This window comes from Alosa alosa, chromosome 15 (genome assembly GCF_017589495.1).
Source record: "Alosa alosa isolate M-15738 ecotype Scorff River chromosome 15, AALO_Geno_1.1, whole genome shotgun sequence".
Classification (NCBI taxonomy): domain Eukaryota; kingdom Metazoa; phylum Chordata; class Actinopteri; order Clupeiformes; family Clupeidae; genus Alosa; species Alosa alosa.
This window is the reverse complement of record NC_063203.1, coordinates 23982415-24003225: the sequence shown is the minus strand read 5'-3', so window position 1 is coordinate 24003225 and position 20811 is coordinate 23982415. Positions and strand designations below refer to the sequence as shown.

Below are 20811 nucleotides of genomic sequence, written 5' to 3'. Positions count from 1 at the left end.
AAGGTGACATTAATAAAGTAAGTTGCTTCATGATTATAAATAAAAATAGTTATCAGAAGCTCAGAGAGTGTGTTGTTCTAAGACAGCGGCCAAACTTTGTGGGGCCAGGGACCCATTCCAGTAGAGAATCATAACAGGTTTACTATACTTTGAACTCTTAGATCTAATTGGAACTATATTCTCTGAATTTGTGGCAAGATTCAACCCATGTATTTGCTAGCTGGTATATTCCTAGTTACACAGTAATCATGTAAGTTGTCTTTACGCATGAAAAATCAGAGACACACACTTGTGGTCAGAAAGTATCGTTCAAAGACGGGCCAAACTTTTTGGGGCCAGAAACCCTTTCCGGGGGAGAACATTTTCCAAGGACCCCCTTGTAATCATGACATGCTTACTATGATTTATACTCTGATGTTACTGGAACTCTATGTATTCCCTGAAGTTGTTTCCAGTATATTCCAGGTGCTTTGTAATCAAACGCGGCTTTAGCTTTGCATGTGTTATAGCTTTGCTTGCTAACACTCCAAAAAACATGTCCAGACATGTCCAGTCTCCAAACATTGTTCTCAGTAAAGTCAAACTTAATAACTATCATCGTATTTGTTTTTTCAATTCAGCTTGTTTGAGCTTAAGTGTCACTTGACAATGTGGACCACCTCAAAAATGTAATTATGCTGGTCAGGCAGCTAGTCGGCTAATCAGCCAAGCAAAACCAGTAATGATTTGTTGTTTGTAGCCTAAAATTTCAAATAATACACAGATATGGCCTTATTATTTGTAAGATATTTAGTTTTGACACAAGTGAACTGTTGTGCTGAACCTCCAGGATATTTTAAAACAAGAGCCCTCTGTTTCATTTGTAGGTGACTATATCTAATTTAATTGTTGTTATGAACTGGATATGTGATGATTCTGTGAATACTGGATATGGGGCCCCCGTTGTACAATGCCTGCATACCACAAATAGTGCAATCATCCAATCAATGAGAGCATATGGTTATAAATTCTTTGATGCAACAGTTTATTTTGCAATCATCCAATCACACCTGATGCAATCTCTGGACCAGTGAGTGACGCCACACCACTAGTGTGCCCCGGCACAGTGGTTGAAAAACACTGTATTAGGTGGCATATGTGAACATGGCCCCCATATTGCTTTTCTCCATTGGCCTCCAGTGCTTGTTGACCCCACCAAGATGGCGTCGTTATTTACGTACATTCTGGAGCCCAATGCGGTATCTAGCTTTCTAATATCTATGGATTTAGCTGTTATTGAAGTTCCTGTGGGTGCAATGGTAGATGTTCCAATAATTTTTGTCTATTATAGTGTATCTGCTGAGACAGGATATGTGAAATCAAAATTGGACCAATTATTAGATCATTTAAATGACAGAAAATACAGAGATACTTCATTTTAAGATAAATGTTATTAGCATTTTTATCTCAGATGTCATGACAGTCATTTTTCAGCAACAAAACAGCATCATGTCCTGTCATATTCATGAACTGTTATGAAACATGAGAGCATGTCACACGTCAAATACTCTGGTACATAAGAGTCACAGTTACCAGTAATGATAAATTGCCATTATCAAATCATTGGACATTAAATGGCATATTGCCTATAGACAGGAGGAGCAATGTGGCTTATAATGCTAATATGTGACCCGGTGATGTCAGTGATACAGAGTTAAAGTATAACTACTATATTTGGGGGAATGTGAGAGCATTTCACTTGCTGGGTCACAGCATTTCATAACTAAATAATAATTTGTGTTACAGCATCATGGAAAAATTAGTTCAGAAATTGGATGCGCTGATTGCTACTCCAAGAGCCGGACATGAACCAAACAAAAGGTAAATGTAGTGATGCTAGCAGGTTAAAAAAGGGGTCACCAAAAACTTAACTAAGTTTACTTTTGGTTTGGATTTAATGGATACGCCTGAGTGATGTCTCTCAATAACAATGTCAAAGCTCAATAATATAAATTATATATATATATATATATATATATATATATATATATATATATATATATATATATATATATATATATATATATATATATATATATATTTTCTTTCCTCCACAGAATTCTTCAATTTACATTTGTGAAAGATACCTTTATAATCCCTGATGATCCACGGGGTAAAGAGGAACCAGATATTTCCACTCTGTTTCTCTCAAAAAAGAATATAAACAAACCATCTGTTAAAAAATTGGTAAGCCCATTAAATTATGTATTTCATTTCATTTCATTCAAATTGACCATGAATTGTTACCAGTCATACAGACAATGTTTTTCCCCAACAATAGGTTCAGGACTTCTTGCCGAAATGGGAGGCATGTTCTAGGATCATACTGGACTTTAAGGAACTTGACCGATTTTCTGAAGAACCAGGAAATGATGACCTACCACTGGTGACTTTAGGCAATGAGACTATAAGGTAAGATACAGAAGACTATCAGTGTATAATAAAAAATGCTATGCAATAAATACATGCTATATCCTATTCTGAGATACACTTGCTATTCCAGGCAAGTAAGACTGATTTTGTTTTTGTTTACAGGGCTTATGGAGGGATATTATATATAAACATCGTAAACAAACCTTTCAATCTAAGGAAGCCTAATACCAAACTACTGTATTGGGTGATTTTTGATGACCGAAAACGTGAACTAATAGACCAAAGACGGCAATGGGTGATTCTCGCTCAGCAGTCCCAGCTCAAGTTCGAGCATCTCAACACTTTCCATTCCCAGGTCTGGTTCCAGCTCCTGCATTGCAGACTGCATTGGGTGATTCTTGATGCCAGAAAACTTGCACTAAGGTGAGCAATAAAAGAAACTTGGATTGAGCTGAGAAATCAGAAAATAAAGGACCGATTACTGTAAAGGTGCAGTCAGCAACTGCGCATGACCCCACGTTTGTTTTTTATTTATTTTATAACACACCAGAGAGGTAGCTCACACATCCCTTCAGTACTCCCAGAGAAACCAGTTTCTAATTTCAGACCCTGGGCTGTCTACAGAGACTGGAGGCATATGATTGCTGACTGCACTGCAAAAAATGAATTCTAACCAAGTGTTATTGATCTTATATTAAGATTAAAAATCTAATTTTAAATCTAAAATCTAGTTTTAGTATGAAAAGACTTACCTAGAGCCCTCTCAAAAAAGATCATTTTGACTTAATTTAAGAAGACTTTAACTTATTTTAAGGAGTCTTATCAAGACAAATTTGCTCAATGCACTGGCAGAAAAAATTGCTTGTTTTTAGGACAAATTTGCTTAACGCACTGGGAGACAAATTTGGTTGTTTTCAAGATAAGATGTCTTAAAATAAGTGAATTATTTTTTAAATTAAGTCAAATGATTTCACAAAAAAGCACTAGGTAAGTCTCTTTATACTGAAAACAATACCAACTAGTTTTTCTTATCTTGATATAAGATTAATAACACTTGGTTAGATTTTGTTAGATAAGCAGTTTTTGCAGTGTGCACCTTTAAAACATAAATGAGAATGAAGAGGGGAGGAGGAGTAATAACTCTGCATCAATACACTAAGTTGATTGTCAATTTCATTCATTCTCTGACTATTTCTCATCTAGTCATGGCCGGGACCTGGTTTACTCCTATCGAGGCATCGCCATGGCTGTCCAGTACTTCTGGAACATGAATCAAACACATACAAACATCATTGTGTGTGCCCCTGAATGGATGAAGATGAAACAATGTAGAAGTGTTGGTAAGTGTCATAAGATCAACAATGAATCAAAAAGTTGACATATGCAAACAGATTACTAGAATGCCTTATTTATGTGATCTGAAAGTGATCAGTGATTATTTGACCCGACCCGGGCAATTAATTCAAGTTTATGCCTGTGACAGCCATGTGTCATTTTGCCATATTATGGCTGCAGCCACTAGTACTGGGAGAAAACAATTGCACAGGTTGGGTCAAATGATCACTGACCACTTTGTTTTCTCAGCGGAAGCCACAAAACAGTAACAAAAGTATTTTAAAAGACCCATTGTGTGAAGTTTCTTCGAGTTGGGGTTCTGCACACCCTGGTTGTTGAGACTTATATTCCGATAATGACTAGGGGACCATACATTCTCCCTTACATAACATCTAGCATCAGGTTTAATAAATCTTAGCGGTTTGCACACCCTGTTTCCACAAAAAAATTGAGTTTGTAGAATGGCTGACAAAGCACCTTGTGTCATTGTTTGCACAGTTTTGGCATATTGCATACAATTATGCATGGAGTAAAAATCACAACTTGTCACCTCTGCTCTTGTCCTATTAGAAGCAACGGGTCTGTTAAATGAATCTGCCTTGAACTACTTCCCATCAAAAGAAACACACTACTTGTTTGGACTGCAAGACCATCTACAGGACTTGCTAATCTTCATACCATCTGGAGCCAGTGAATTATGGTACATTGTGAAATCAAACTGAGACCAGTAATGACATGATACATCATTATGCTAGGATAATTTACCCATTGGAGAGCTATCTCACTAAAACTTGTCATTTCATGATTTGGGTTTTGAGAACTAAAGAGAAATCTTTGTCTTCCAGCTTCATGGAGGCACTGGCTAAGAGGATTGATGGCCTTATTGTTACCCAGTTAGATGAGGATACCTTCACTGGAATAAGTAACAAACGGTAGGTAAAATATTTAATGTAACCACATAACAAGGGGGTGACAGGGTATTTGGGAATAGTTTTCTTGAAGAAACAAATCTTCTCCAAGGGTTAGGGATGGTTCAGGGGTTCTGTTAAACAGTATGAATGCATGGTTATGTATATACCGTAGCCTCGGTTTCTGAAGAAGAACACAGGGACAGGACAACAGGAAGTGTTAACTAGTGGAAAGTCATTCTCAGATGACATCATCAATCTTCAATCACCCATCTCAGGGATTTTTCCGTGGGCCACTACCTATATAAGGCTGCATTGCCAGAAACAAGTCCTCTGTAAGCATTCTAAAGCGATCCAATGGACCAGGTCCCATGAGGCTAAAAAAAAGGGTTACAATTTGCGTATAGAGATGCACCGATTGATCGGCTGGTGACCGGAATTGGCCCATATTCACGTGATCGCCCATGACCGGCTACTGGCCGGTCAGTCTGGCATGCCGATTTTATGCTGGTCAAGTGCACTCGCACTCCACACTTCAAACAACATCACCCATGCGTGGAATTTACTAAGATGTCACTTCATTATGTAAACAGTGCTCATCATTGACCGTCCGACAACAACGTAAATTGCGTGCAAATAGCTGAACCACAAGCGCAGTTGAATGGAGTTAACTGATTGAGGCATTAAAAAGAATCAAAGTTTAGCGATCATACAAGCAGCGACATACAGCCTAGTAGTTGTACTCCGCTAAAAAAATACTAGCCCTCTATTGCACATAGACTAGGGCTATGATTTAACACCAGATTTGGAATTGGATATTAGAAAAGCAAACAAAAGTTAAAGTTGCTTTTGATATAGTAGCCTACAATGAAGAAAAATGATGCTCTGAATACTGGTTCAGCTGTCTCTGAAAGTTTCTATAATTGACACACTTAACCAGAATTTGGATTAGACTACACCTGCTTTTAACAGGTGGAAGATTTTCACTACGAAACAGACGCGTGCTGTTTTCATACAGTACAAGCAGGGGACTGAATGCAGTAAAGACTGTGTGAACACAGTAACAGCTCCCTGGCACTGGAGGGCGGCCAACCCAGCATTCATGGCACAGTGGGGGCAGAAGGTTGAAGAACATAGAAACGCCTGGGCATGGCTACACACCGACCGTACCTGTCCGTACCGATGCAGGGATGGTCGGGCCGTGTGGAGTAATCTGCCGCCATCCGTATTTTGGGAGTATATGGGGCCTTTAGAAAGGCTGCAAGTAGTTTCCTTGAAAAAGGCTTCTTGGTCAGTTCCAGTTTGAACAGAGACTGGGAGAAGCCAGCAAAGCTTGGGTTGGGGACTTCATAGACTGGTGTGCAGTGGAGCTTTCTCCTGCTGGCTTCATCTTCAAGTTCTAGTTTGAGATCTTTGTGATTCCTGAAGAATGCCAACAGGACTATGGGGCAGCCATGGCCTACTGGTTAGCGCTTCGAACTTGTAACTGGAGGGTTGCCAGTTCGAACCCCGACCAGTAGGCACGGCTGAAGTGCCCTAGACTAGAGCAAGGCACCTAACCCCTCACTGCTCCAAGAGCACCGCTGTTGATGCAGGCAGCTCACTGCGCCGGGATTAGTGTATGCATCACCTAACTGTGTGTTCACTGTGTGCTGAGTGTGTTTCACTAATTCACGGATTGGGATAAATACAGAGACCAAATTTTTCTCACGGGATCAAAAGAGTTTGTATACTTATATATATATATATACTTATACTTAGGACTAGTTTCTCACAGTGCAGCCTTATACTGTAGGCTGTGGCCCGCAAACAAATCTGGAAGACGGGTGATTGGTTAAAGCGATGGTTCGGAGTAATTTCACCCTAGGGTCCTTTGCACCATGACCCCGAGCCAAACACCCTCCCAGAACCTTTTTTCCCTTGGTCGAACCCTGGTCGAGTAGCCCTGTCAGAACCTAATGATGTTCTGCAGTCGTGATGGAACCAACTTTTATCTCGTAAATTACCCCACTAATAATGCCCTGAATGGTACGAAACTTCTGCAGTAGTACAACTATGACCTTTAGTCCAATAACGAGGCATTAGAACGTTTGTAAGTGCACCAGGAGTTTATTTAAACTAGATGTACCGCAGAGCGGTACAAAATATGACCGCCGCCAGTCCAGCACATTTTTTCCACAAAAAGAAATCACGCTGAAAGGCATATATATGATTCTGTCTCACTAAATTGCATTATCCACACTCAAATCTCACTGGTATCTGCTAGACAACAAGTACCAAAACATGATTAGTTCATAGATTTCACATGTAAAATTCATTTTATACAACCCCACCTCCATCTTGCCTGTTCATAATTCTGAGAAATTCTTGATTGTTTGTGTTATGTTTATGTTATGTGTGTGGGGTGTGTGTGTGTGTGTGTGTGAGTGTTTGTGTGTGTGTGTGTGTGTGTGCGTGCTAGTGTGTGTGCCTGCGTATGTGCCTGTGCATGCAAGCGTACATATGTCTACTGTGTGAGTATGTGTCATCACATTATGATTACTGTGAATGTATGCGTGTGTGTGTGTGTGTATCTGTTTGTGCACATGTGTGCACATGAAATGGGTTAACATGACCCCTGGAGGCAAATATACGGAAAAAAATGGTCATCCTAGGCCCTACAGTTCTCAAGATATTCACAGAGAACTGTCTGTCCTACCCTCCTTTTGGGGGGTCCAGTCCAGCAGGGGGGCTACAGATCAAAACGAAAAATGACGGTTCCATGCTATCCATGTGGGGGTACATGCCCACCAAGTTTTGTGTACCCGGTCTTTCAGTGTCCGGGAATCCTTGTTGGTGTACGTCACTAAATGTACACATAAATTATTTTATTGTAAGGCCCGCCATGAACGAAAGTCCACGAAACTTGGCATGCATTCGGAGGGTGTCATAATGATCCTACACTTTTAATTTCGTGCAGTTTTGACCTTGTCAGCCAGAGATATTGTGATGAAAACACCTAATTTTTTTGCTTTTTAATTTTTTTAACTAGGTGGCTATACATGAAATAAGTGGTAATGGGATGGGTTGACATGCCCCTTAAGACCAACTTACACAAAAAGGTGGACCTCCTAGGCCCTACGGTTCTCGAGATATTCACAGAAAACTGTCTCCGGCCACCTACAGGCCAGTTGGTGTATAGTAACATAAATTAATTTATTGTGTGGCCCCCCATGAACACGAAACTTGGTGTGCATTCAGAGGGTGTCATAATGATCCTACACTTTCAATTTCGTGCAGTTTTGACTATGTTAGGTCAAAGATACCTGCGATTACAACACCTCATTTTTACTTTTTTGTGTTTAACTAGGTGGCGCTATACATGAAATGAGTGGTTATGGAATGGGTTGACATGGCCCCTTGAGATCAACAAAAAAAAATGGTCCTCCTAAACCTTACGGTTCTCAAGATATTCACAGAAAACTGTGTCTGCCCTACCCTCCTTTCGGGGGGTGCAGTCCAGCGGGGGGGCTACAGATCAAAACGAAAAATGATGGTTCCATGCTATCCATATGGGGTTACATGCCCACCAAGTTTCGTCTACCCGGTCTTTCAGTGTCGGGGAATCCTTGGACGGAAATTTGGACATCGAAAAAAAAAAAAAAAAAAATCTGACTAAACCTATATGACCGCCGCTTCGCTGCGCGGCGGTCATAATAAACTCCTGGTGCACTTACAAACTTTCTAATGCCTCGTTATTGGACTAAAGGTCATAGTTGTACTACTGCAGAAGTTTCATACCATTCAGGGCATTATTAGTGGGGGTAATTTCTGAGATAAAAGTTGGTTCCATCACCGACTGCAGAACGTCATTAGTTTCTGACAAGCTACTTTCGACCAGGGTTCGACCAAGGGAAAAAAGGTTCTGGGAGGGTGTTTGGCTCGGGGTCATGGTGCAAAGGACCCTAGGGTGAAATTACTCTGAACCATCGCTTTAAGATCGATGACTGCCCATTGGATAAGGTCGAGTGAACTTGACTGAAAGATAACTTTTTAACTGATTTGTTCCCCATTACCAATCCCTCTGTCTACATCCCTATATTTATGAGCACAGCATTGTACTAAAAGTTGCTGCCCTATGTACCCTTTGCTCAAAGAATTCTTCAGTTCATATTCAATGATACCTTCATACTACCTATAAACCCAAAAGGAAAAGATGGGAGAGATCTTCAGACAATACTTCAATCAAACAGTGTTGACAAAGTAGATGCAGTTAAAGAAAAGGTATGTCTATTACATTGAAAATAAATTCCAGGGAAGTATGTGTTTTCTCATACAAGATAGATACAGTATTACAGATACAGACACTGTATTTTGATTTTAGATAGACTTTTTCTATAAGCTTTTTTCTTCATAAACAGCTCTTTTTTAATCTCATCTTAAAGGTGCTCTAAGCGATGCCATGCATTTTTTAGGCTAAAACATTTTATGTCACTTACTGCAAACATCACCTAACCAACCGCTAGCTGTCTGTGTCCTGAATACAGTGAATAAACTGTTCCAGCAAATCACAGACGAGATGCACGTTTAGGAGAGTTTCAATTGCACGGGAGCAGCACGGGAGGGAGGGGGAGGAAGTAGCGAGCTAGCTCTTTGTTTTGTTTGAAAGTCAACAGAAGTGACGTTACCCAGCGTCGCTTGGAGCACCTTTAAGTTGGTCTGTCTACCCACAGATAGATCAACTCAAAAAGTTCTGGAAGGATTATTCTTCTATCCGGAATGAACCAATAGATTTAGATTTTTACACAAGTGAAGACCACAATCCACAGCGGGTGATCATAGATGGAGGCAATGTGGCTAAGACGTAAGTGTGTTTAACTATGACAATCATTGCACACTTTTTTATAAAGGAAACAAACATTTTAGGATTTTTCCAATAAATTAATAATTTCTCTTCCAGTCATGGCCTTGACATAGTCTACTCATGGCGTGGCATCTTCCTGGCAGTTCAGCACTTCTGCGGAAAAGGTCATCATGACATTAAAGTTTATGTGTCAACCTGGAGGAAATTCTCCAAGTACACAATGGACGGTAATTTTTCTCATTATCCTTTGACACACAATCTACAGAGGCTGGCAACTGCTTACTCTGTCCAATGCAAGACTATAACATATTCATTAACCATAGGAAGTAGTAGCACAGACCAAGTTTGATAAAGCTGGAAAGTGGCTATTTACACCTGTTTCCCTTGATCAATAAGTTACATTGCTAAAACACAAACAGCACCTCCATTTGTAGTAGGCTAGATAACAAGCTGCAACCCAGTTTTAATTAAAAGATGACTTTCCTATAACCTCTCAGACAGAGCCCAGGAACTGTCTATGAAGTGGACAAATCTACGGTTACACTTTACTTGAAGGTATCTACATAAGAGTGACATGACACTGTCAAGAACATGTCATAAACATAATAAACAAGTCATAAATGTTTATGACATTACCCTTCTGTGATTAAGTGTCATTCGGTTTTTGTCATGACAAGTTACAGTAGGGTTAGGTTTAGGGTTAGTGTTAGGGTTATGACAGTGTCATGTCACTCTTATGTAGATACTTGTACCTTCAAGTTAAGGGTTACCAAATCTACTACAAAAATGTCCCCCGATAACAAAATCATTTCAGTTAAATGGCCTGTTGTCGGTAATACTGCAACCTTTACTTTAGGACAAGTTATACATTCTGTATTTTAAAAGTGATTTTATAGACTTAAAGAGACCGACTGTAATAGCTTTCCTCTATTTCGTGTCACACGTTGCAGAGGGTACCTACGCACTAATATGTTTTGGTCAAATGTGCTCTCAATATTAAATTATTTTCTCTCTGCCATTCCCAGGCTACACTGACATGCTTTGACTCAGGTTTGTTTTTAGAAATGTATAAACATGTGTTTATTGTTTGTTTGTTTAGAATATAAACTTCAAGACCGTCTGAAAGATTACTGCCATATTGTCTACGTTGATTCTACAACTGACGATGATTGGTAAGTGAGAGCTTTCATTAGAATCAGATATAAATCCCACATGACATTTTCACCTCTCTCACTCTCTCTCTCTTTCCAAATATCCTACTTAGCCTTATGCTTGATGATGCCAAAACCAATAATGGATGGATTGTGACAAACGATGAATTCAGAAATTATAAACAACAAAGGAAGGATATGAAAAACAGGTAAGGGAAATCCAACAACCCTTTAATTAAACCATCATACAATTAAGTTGGACTGTGACTGTTTACTGTGGTCCTACACCGATGCTGCATATGAATCAGTCTATAACATCACACAGTGGAGAAACCATGAAAACCTTTGTGACTGCAAATACAATATAGCCATATCGATATTTTGATCAATATTGATAATACTACCCTGTAGTACTAACAATTAGATTATAATATTTGACATGGGTAGCAGCTAATGCTTTAGAATAACTTGTGCTTATTAGGTATTAACAGTGCATAATAAGCAGTTAACAATTAATTACTAACAGTTAGTTAACTGTTGTTATCCTTTAATAACATTAACTGTTAAAATGCCGATTGTAAGTGTTAATAAGCAGCCTTTTAAGTTACTTACAAGCATATTTGTTAACAGTTAACATGCAGCTTGTTAATGCTTGTTAATGGTGTATAAGACAAAAGAGGTGGATAACTAATATGCTTATAGTAAATTTTGCAGCCCCCAATCTAAAGTGAGAACTTGCTTGAAGGACTTGCTTGAATCCGAACTTGTGTGATGTTAACCTATTTAAGTTGATGGCGTGGTTGTCGTGAGAGCGCGATTCATTGACGCTTGCAGTGTTCGGCCGTATGTCTACGTGCGCACCTGCCTACCATCAGGTTACTCAGCTACGAATAGACAAAGAATCCCCTGTTTGTATATTCACTCCAAGTTGGCCTACCATTACTTACCAACTCTACACTGTAGACCATAAACTGGATATTTATATGAAATAACCAAATGTATGTGTTCAACTTTATGAAGCAAAATTACGCACTGCTATTTGGAACGTAACACATTTTTGTTTGCGCAGGAGAGAGAATGACAGCGATTAAAAAATTGCACTTGTTGCTGGTTACCAATAAATACTATATATTTTTTTGCAAACAACAAAAACAAAAAGGATGGAGACAGCAAAGCTAGAGATGGGCAGGAACAAGGTCAATTGGTAGAAATGCTTGTCAAAAACGGAGCTGGATGTGTGGATGAATGAAGCACAAATATGCTTTACTATGTTAAGCATGCACACTGTTTAAAGTTAGGGTACATGGGAAACTAAACTTTTTAGGGCTGTATAAATTTGACCAAATGAATACAGGCTGTTAGGCGTGAATAAAGTAGGCTACTTTGTTGCTCCAACCCTTCCAACGTTAATGGGGACGAATTTTGACATTTTCCCGTATTTTGGGTGAGAAACCCGGGAAATCTCCCTTATTTTCAATGTTCAATGTTGACAGCAAAAGAAATCTGGCGACAGAAATCAACAATCAATACAAAAGTTGGGTGACCCCCCCCCCAGACAAAAAAAAGTTGGGTGACCCTCTCCTAAACAAAGAATAAAAAGACATGACCCTCCCCTATTTTCCTCCAGTGGCCCCTTCAATAAATAACAAACAGTCCCTAAGCACATGTTATTCTAAAGTGTTACCCTGACAAGGCATTCTAATGACATGTTTACATCAACATAAATGTGAAATTCATGTGAAGGTCTGTATCATATGTGCACATTATCATGACAGGCTACATCTGTCCCAAATTGGATCGGAAATCAGTACAGAGAAAATATTTGACCTACCCTCTCCTTTTACAGGTTCATTCGCTACGAGTTTGTCAGAAATCAATTTGTGATTACAAATATGGTACGTATTAGCTTACATACACACACACACACAGGGGCGGACTGGGACCAAAAATCGGCCCTGGCATATTTGGCCCAAGCGGCCCTCAAATCGGTCGGGCACACCTAATTAAATACACAATCTTTGCATTACCCTTAAATATGCATATTTCAACTGTCATGGAGCACTGAAAGTGATGTAGGCCACTTTGACCAATCAGAGGTAGCCATATGTAACCTGCGTTGTGTTGAACCTGCGCGATTCAGCCCTGCACACGCATGGGGACTCGGTTCGAACAGCAGCACCGAGGGGGAGGCCGCACGTAACAATTGAGCCAATAGCCCAGGCTCGCATGCCAGCAGCACTCTTTGGTCGGGGAGTGAGGTTTACCAACGTTCCACAAGCACAGCTAAGCTAGCTGGCATCCGTTACACTCACCCCCCTAAACCTCACTCCCGATCCAGGTCACGGCACCAATGTAACCTGCGTTGTGTTGAACCTGCGCTATTCAGCCCTGCACACGCCCGGACTCGAACCCGCAAACAGCAGCACCTCGGATCGGGAGGCGAGCGCGCTAACAATTGAGCCAATAGCCCAGGCTACTGGCTTGCATGCCAGCAACACTCTTGAGGCGTCGGGGAGTGAGGTTTACCAACGTTCCACATGCACAGCTAAGCTAGCTGGCATCCGTTACACATAGAGCACATCTCCATATTCAAGAAGGTTATACAAGCAATTATTAAAGAAGAGTTTCTGCTTGAATTCAGAGTATCATTTCAAATTATTCAATAGGCTACATTTAAACTATACAATGCTCAATTGGCAGCAGCACCAAACATTTACTGAAGCCTATGTGTAAATAGCTAAATTACCTAGAGTGTCGTAGACATTAATGTAATTTATACCAGCTATCAGGACAACTGAAACAACATGAAATAAACAGGGCTGTTGCTGGAAATATTTTATTCCTGTAGGCTGTAGCCTACTACCTACCTACATTGCTGGTACATTTTGGAACAGTATAGCTACATGAACCAATGTCTTCCAGTAACCTATAGGTGATATATTAGCTTAGTTGGCTTGTGCATGAATAAGACTTGACGTTTTGTAGCCTACATTTCCGTCAGTCTACAGTCTTTTAGCCCATCTTTATCATGATAACCCTTCTAAGACCCTTTCGACACTCTACTTTGAGAGACCAACCACCACTCATGCCATCAATGTTGAATTTTGGGTGTCTGACATAAACTGATCAATCTGACCAACAATTAACGTCGATTTGATACTCTTTTGCTGTCCGGGTTTGCAAATCCTTCATTTAGAAAATTCATTAGCCTACCATATAATTACATTATCGCAATTAGTATCTCATAATAATCAACATCGTCAGCATGGCATGTCACACAGAGCCTACCTGCTCCACCACTGAGTTCTTATCATGTAAAAGCCTGAACTAGGCTTTCTCCATCACCTGCTCACTGTCCCTCTCCTCTGTATGCTTGCTTACATCCTCGTTCAAACTCAACGAACTTCAACATGTTGCTGACATATGCTAGCCTACTTGCAATATTGTATTTTTGAAGCTTCTACATTGGTGTTACTTTTGCACAATTGTCACTACAGGCACCCGCTGCAATTTCATGTAGGCAACTTCGATTAACTTTTGATGCGCTCACAGAATCCTGGCTCTGAGCCAAAACAGGAGGGGTGGGGTCTGACATGAGCTGTTATTGGATCAGTCCAGTGTCAATATGGAAATGTAACCAATGGGCCGCTGATTATCCTTCATTTAGGCCGATCATTGGCCAAAATGATTAAATTATATATACCCTATTCTATCAGCCCAAAAGGTGCGTCGGCCCACCGGGAAAATGCCCGGTATGCCAGATGGCCAGTCCGCCCATGCACACACACACAATACTGATTCTTCATTGGTTTTCTGAATAAAGCTTTCTCTCCCTCAGGATTCTGGCAGCAGTGTTCCTCGACACGCTCTAATCCTGGCTCCACACCACACTCGAGTTCAGGCTCCTCGACACTCTGCAGTCCCTGCCTTGGCGCTCTCAAGCGGGTAAGTTCGGGCTCCTCGATGCTTTCCATGGCATCGAGTTGGCAGTTAAGTACTTCCAGAGTGAAGGTCATTGTGTTTTTCAGTTAGCCTATTAGCTGGTTTGATGCTCATTGAGTTCAGTGCAAATCAAACCAGCTAATAGGCTAACTGAAAAACACACCATGCCAATCTCTAGGTATGGTGAAGGGTATGTGATGATGTGGGGCTATTTTAATTCCAAAGGCCAAGGGAACTTTATCAGGATGCATAATATCCTGGATCCATGAAATAAGTGGCCTTTAAAAATAAAAAAATCTGCCCGCCTCTATGAGCATGAGGAGATAGCACCTATCAAAGCTGATAAGGGGCTATCAGAAAGGAAGGGTCATGTTGTTACACCAGTACCAATACCCCTCCCCACCTCCGTCGACTCCTTGTCACTACAAAGACACAACAACATGGAATACACTACTGGAATACATGCTGAAAGCGGAGCGTCTGCAACAAACTCCCCAGGGCCTCAGCAGGCAGATGGAAACTCTGAACCAATATTCAACCCCATCTTCCTTGATTTCCCATCACCACCTACACCCAATCACGTCTCCACCCAATCAAACTCCCCAGGATCCCCTGTATACCCATCACCATCCCCACCCCAGCACATGATTTTCCCTGCAAGAATCAGCCTTGCAGCTTGTTAGTAGCCCAAGACCTTCAACTGTATACCCATCAACATCCCACCTCGTTAGTAGACCAAGACCTTCAACTGTGCGGTTTTTTAGTACCCCAAGACCCTTAGCACCAAAGGTGCACATGGCACCTCCACGGCCTCCCCCTTTCCATTCAGAAGGATCTCTTAAGCAGCAACAACCTCTTAGTTCATATTCTCAGCTGGCATCTAGCAGCTGCAGGGGACAATTATTTGATGATGATGATGGCGGTATTGTATGATATTCTCAGGGTCCCTGCAATATAAATGGTACTGACAGTAGTTTTGAGAACATGCCGGGACCCAGTAAGCCCATGTCATTCTCTATTCCTGTATTGACAAGAAATAGAACACAAATGCATCGAGCTTATAGGGTAAACCAGTCCAATCTCCTACCCGTACCACATCAACCTCAGATTTCCCCCATGGACCATATTTCCCCAACACTTACAGCAAAACTAGCACTCCTAAATATCAGATCTCTTTCAAACAAATCATTCTTAATTAATGATCTAATTTGCACACACAACCTTGATTTTTTACTTTTAACTGAGACATGGTTAGATCAAGCAAACAGTGCTGCTACTCTCATCGAATCAGCTCCCCCAAATTTCAGTTTTTTGAGTGCTACCAGAGCAAATAAAAGAGGTGGGGTTTATAGCCACAATTTTCAAGATGTATTTTCAGTGCAATCAGTCGTCATTCGGTGACTTTACTTCATTTGAATATCTGTGTGCACGCATTAAGTCTTCTCCTCAGATTTTATTACTGACAATCTAGGTGCTAGGTGAACTGCTATCAGTCGTTTGCATAGAGTTTGACTGTCTTATTCTATCAGGGGATCTAAACTTGCATGTGGATAATCCTGAAAACAATTATGCCAAGGAATTCATTGCACTAATCGATACTTTCTCCCTAACACAACATGTACAGGGGCCAACACACTCTGGGGTATCACAGGGTCGCCATACCCTCAACCTTGTTACCCTCACAAAGGGTCTCGATGTCTCTACAGCTGTTAAAGACCTGGCCTTATCGGATCATTTCTGTGTGTTCTTTGATGTGTCTATGTCCCCACACACTCAAAACACAGCTATGATTGTAAAAAGGAGAATCATAAATGATCAGACAAGTGCTCTCTTTGAGCAAGCATTTTCACTAAAGTCAAGTCAACTGTCAGACTCTGTAGAAGACTTATTTGATCACTTTAATGCAAAAATGGCAAACATTATGGATGACATTGCTCCACTACAATTCAAGAAAGTTAAGGACAAACAGAAAGCACCATGGAGGCAAAATCCAGCAGTTAAACTTCTAAAAAGAGAGTGTAGGAAGACTGAAAGAAAATGGTGTAAATACAAACTTCAGATCCATTATGAAATCCATAAAGAGATGCTCCGCACATATAACTCTGAAATATTCAAAGCAAGACACAATTAGTGCCTGAACTTCTCTCAACTAATAAATGCAATGAGTTTTCATCTTTTTTTAAAGGTAAAATTGACAAAATCAGACTCAACATATCTGCTCAATTACAAATTCAACAACCTGAACTTCCAGCAACAAACAGAGGGAAACTAAACATGATGTCAGAGTTCAGCTTGATAGAACTCTGAAACACTTGAAAAACGGTACAGAATCTTAGCTCTTCCACATGTGTCTTAGACACTCTGCCTACCAATTTCTTCAAAACAGTTTTTCACCTCATAGCGGCGGATGTCCTTCAAATTGTAAATGTATCACTGCTGTCTGGCACTTTTCCTAAGTCACTGAAAACAGCTGTTGTAAAGCCACTTCTCAAGAAGAATAACCTGGATGCCTCCAAAAACTACAGACCCATATCCAATCTACCTTTTATTGGCAAAATTATTAAAAAAATAGTCTTTAATCAATTAACCACCTTCCTAACATCAAATGGGTATTTTGATTACTTTCAGTCTGGTTTTCGGGCAAATCACAGCACTGAAACAGCTCTCATTAAAGTTTCCAATGACATACGCCTCAACACAGATTCAGATAAAACATCAGTCCTGGTGCTACTGGACCTTAGTGCAGCATTTGACACTTAGGATCACAATATTTTACTACACAGACTAGAACACTGGGTTGGATTCACAGACATAGTTATCAGCTGGCTAAAATCGTTTTTCTTTATGTAAAGCACATTGAATGACCTCTGTGTATGAAATGCGCTATATACTGTAAATAAACTTGACTTGATATATACAACTTGACATGATATAGTCAACTTTAGCATGGGTTCAAATACTTATTCTGCCCACTGGATGTGGATGTGGAAGAGCGCTGTTCAAATGACTCCCCCTACCTTCATTTTTCCTACCAGTCAGGGATAGAACCGGTCCGATTCCCTAACCAGAAAGCCACGGATGCCCCCATATTATGATATGAACACCATTTAAAAGATACAGATACTACAAATGTCATCCAAATAACTTACAATTATAGACTCATAAACATGTGGTCATGTCACTTGGAATTCTGTTGTTGCATGTTACCTAAACATTAGGTTTCTTCTGTCAGATTTCAAGGAAACCACATCCAGGTGCCTCCAAATTCATGTCAGGTAGGTTTTAAAACTATACAGCCAACACCACAGATTCTTTGAATTTATTATTTATTATCCATTGACTTTGATGTAATGGATCACCTGAATGGTAAATGGCATTTATCACCTGAATGATGCTTTATGGGATTAAGTAAATAGTTTAATCCTGTTTTCTTGCCCTAAGGCTCTTGACTACAGTGACACTGATGAACAAGTAGTGTTTGATCATGATGCATGGCTTATCGACACACAATCTACCAAGGTATGTGAGGCATTCATACTCACATATAGTTAATACTTTATCTAAGATGGGCAAACAATTGAGGTGGGGGATACTTTATTTTACTTATTTTAACCAAAACGAGAAACCACATTTTTGCACAAAATGTTTCACTAACAATATCACTAATCTGATGAGAAACAGGCGAGAAATGGGCTGTTTCATAGGCTACTGGATAGCATCCACAGCACAGTATTGCATTTTAACCATCATTTCTCCCCCCCAGGAGGCTGTTGACACCATTGATACTGACGCAACAATAGTGCACAACCAAACAGAATGGAGCATGCCCACACATTCCACTGAGGTATATCAGACATACACCAAGTTCCCTTTAGATTATAACAGTATCCACAGTATGGTACTGCTCGCAGATGCAATGGCAGGGCATAGCTACACATTTTTGACAAGCTACTGTTTGAGCAGGTCCTTGTGTCAGCTAGTGGCTCAATATTGGAAAGAAGTGTGTGTCTCTGTGTGTGCAGTATGCAGTATGTGTGTGTCTGGGGGGGGGGGTCTATGTTTAAATGTTTCCCGAGGCTGGCAAAAATGTTATGTGTTCAAAGCAGAATTTTGATTACAGTAAAGCAATCAATGCTTGCTGCAAGGAGAACCAGTCGCTGTTTTCAGACATGTCCTCCGCATAAGCAGATCTTTGTCAAACGGATGTCCGACCCTTCGGGTGATTAAGATATGATGCTTACATGCGGACATTATGTGTGAACGATACCGACGCACATGAACAGAATCTCTGCATGGTTCCAACAGGTTGAACGTGGTTGAACACGCACATGAACAGAATCTCTGCATGTTCTTTGCTTCATTCAGACATGTGCTCATTAACATAATGTCCGTCTGAAATACTAGAAGGGGAGTGTAAGAGCCGGATAACTTTGGAGTTCCAAATGTCCGGTTATGTTGTTCAGATATAAGAGCCAACCGCTTGATATCCACAGAACATGCGGACTTACACCTGTGTCTGAAAGCAACTAGTGAGGGCCTTTACCGGGTAAATAGTAATCCGGGGTCTATGAAAGGAAGGGTTACCCAATATTGCTGGTAGTACAAAGGTAGCTTCAGAAATTATTTGCAATTGCAAATGGTTTAAACATGTTTTTAATCAATGTGCACAGATCCATCAAGATCCTCAAATTCCTCCAGCATCCAGCAAGGTGTATAACTATGGAAAAGCGATTGTCCAAGATCCTGAGGACAAGCTTGTGCAGGAACCAGCACCCTAAGCAGACTCAATGGCTGAACATCTATTCATATTATCATTGCATATTGTCTCATATAATTCATATACAGTATGTGATGGCACTATTTACTCCACTATTATTCCTTGTAGCCAACATGTATGATCTCTCTGCTTAACTGAAAATGCCTTTGTCGTTAGGGATAAATCCTAAAAATGGGGGAACTGTGGGAACATTTCCAGTAATTAGACTACACTTTAGTTGTTAAATGTCTACTCAGGTTGTTGTTGTCCAACTGGCTACACTATAAAGAAATGAGACATTTCAAGGATGATTTCAGTTATTTTGGGAGTAATATGTTTTTTCTTTATCATGATAGCTGTTTTATTTTGATTTTATGCACTCCATCAAGAATATCTTTATCCTGTTTTAGTCCTATAAGTAATGGTAGGACTCCGTCTACGACAAACTTGTTACTCTCATGCTCACTAGGATGCTTGTGTGTTCGTAACCTGCCTCCGGCGTCATGGATAAAGCTCTGTACTCTGCCTTATGGTCGGCTTGCCTGTTTCCCAAATTGACCTTTGACCTTTATTTTAGGGTACTGTCATGTATAACTGACTAACATTTTCAAAATGTCTCAATGTAAAAAACAATGAATTAATGATAAATGGATTCATTTTCCATTGACATATTTAACTGAAAATCAATCAAAACTGGGAATTTTTTTTTTTCAGGATCTTTCTGATGAAATGATGAAAAAAATATGTCTGTGAATGATGAATTTTGAATATATCTAATGTAGATTAATGTCATAAAAACGTCTCTTCACTGTGCATTAGATACGTCCCGTGTCACTATTCATTTCAATGTTGAAACTCAACCAGGCATTTCTTTTTTGGTGAAGCAAAGGTGAACATCACACTTACTGCACTTCACACTTACTGCACTGCACTCATATTTGGACAGGGCAGTTGTCATGTTTGCATCAGCCTTGCTTTTCAGTGGAATAAGGCCAGTGGACAATGCTATCCTTCCTGATCTCTACATATGGGAGTGACTCCTTCCATTTTTGCTGCCAATGAACAGGAATTCACAGGACACTGGTGCCAAAATCCAGAATTGTGACACCCTCAGGCATTTTTGAGACAAAGTTGGCAACCAGTCTTACTTTGTCAATTTGAGTGTGCTGATTTCTGCAATATGACAAGCTCTATCTGACCTCTGGTGACCTCTAGAGGTCATTGAACTTTAGGGCTGTAAGCGTCCCAGCTGGACCCAGTTTCTCAGCTTCATAAGCAGTGAAATGTACTAAAATGATGAATTAAGTTAACAAATGGCCTTGTTTGGTAAATATTGGGGTGCTGAATTCACTTTTCATTTGCAAAACCACATATGACCTCTGATAACCTCAAGGTCATTAAACTTTGCCTATAGGCCTATGCATTTCACTTAATTTTTTTTGTTATTTTATTGTATTTTCTCAA

The 20811-nt window shown here is 40.1% G+C and overlaps 1 protein-coding gene and 1 long non-coding RNA gene across 2 annotated transcripts; both read left to right on the top strand.

Moving 5' to 3' along the window:
* The first annotated feature begins 1801 nt into the window (after positions 1–1801).
* LOC125308616 lies at positions 1802–2667 on the top strand. The gene is made up of 4 exons (XR_007195926.1): positions 1802–1860; positions 2097–2226; positions 2321–2451; positions 2575–2667. It is a non-coding gene; the product is annotated as an uncharacterized LOC125308616 (long non-coding RNA).
* A 78-nt stretch (positions 2668–2745) lies between these two features.
* LOC125308615 lies at positions 2746–20091 on the top strand. Its single transcript, XM_048265180.1, has 12 exons — positions 2746–2835; positions 8792–8918; positions 9368–9498; positions 9595–9725; positions 10598–10670; positions 10763–10858; positions 12496–12544; positions 14488–14594; positions 17824–17866; positions 18033–18110; positions 18355–18435; positions 19262–20091. Exons 4-12 carry the CDS (start codon positions 9719–9721, stop codon positions 19367–19369), a joined length of 642 nt encoding a protein of 213 aa, XP_048121137.1. The 5' UTR covers positions 2746–2835; positions 8792–8918; positions 9368–9498; positions 9595–9718; the 3' UTR covers positions 19370–20091.
* The last annotated feature ends 720 nt before the right edge of the window (positions 20092–20811 follow it).

Coding starts and splice junctions, on each gene's coding strand:
- LOC125308615 (XM_048265180.1), top strand. Junction 10,859..12,495: donor AGGAAGGATATGAAAAACAG/GTAAGGGAAATC, acceptor CTCCTTTTACAG/GTTCATTCGCTACGAGTTTG. Junction 18,436..19,261: donor TGCCCACACATTCCACTGAG/GTATATCAGACA, acceptor CAATGTGCACAG/ATCCATCAAGATCCTCAAAT.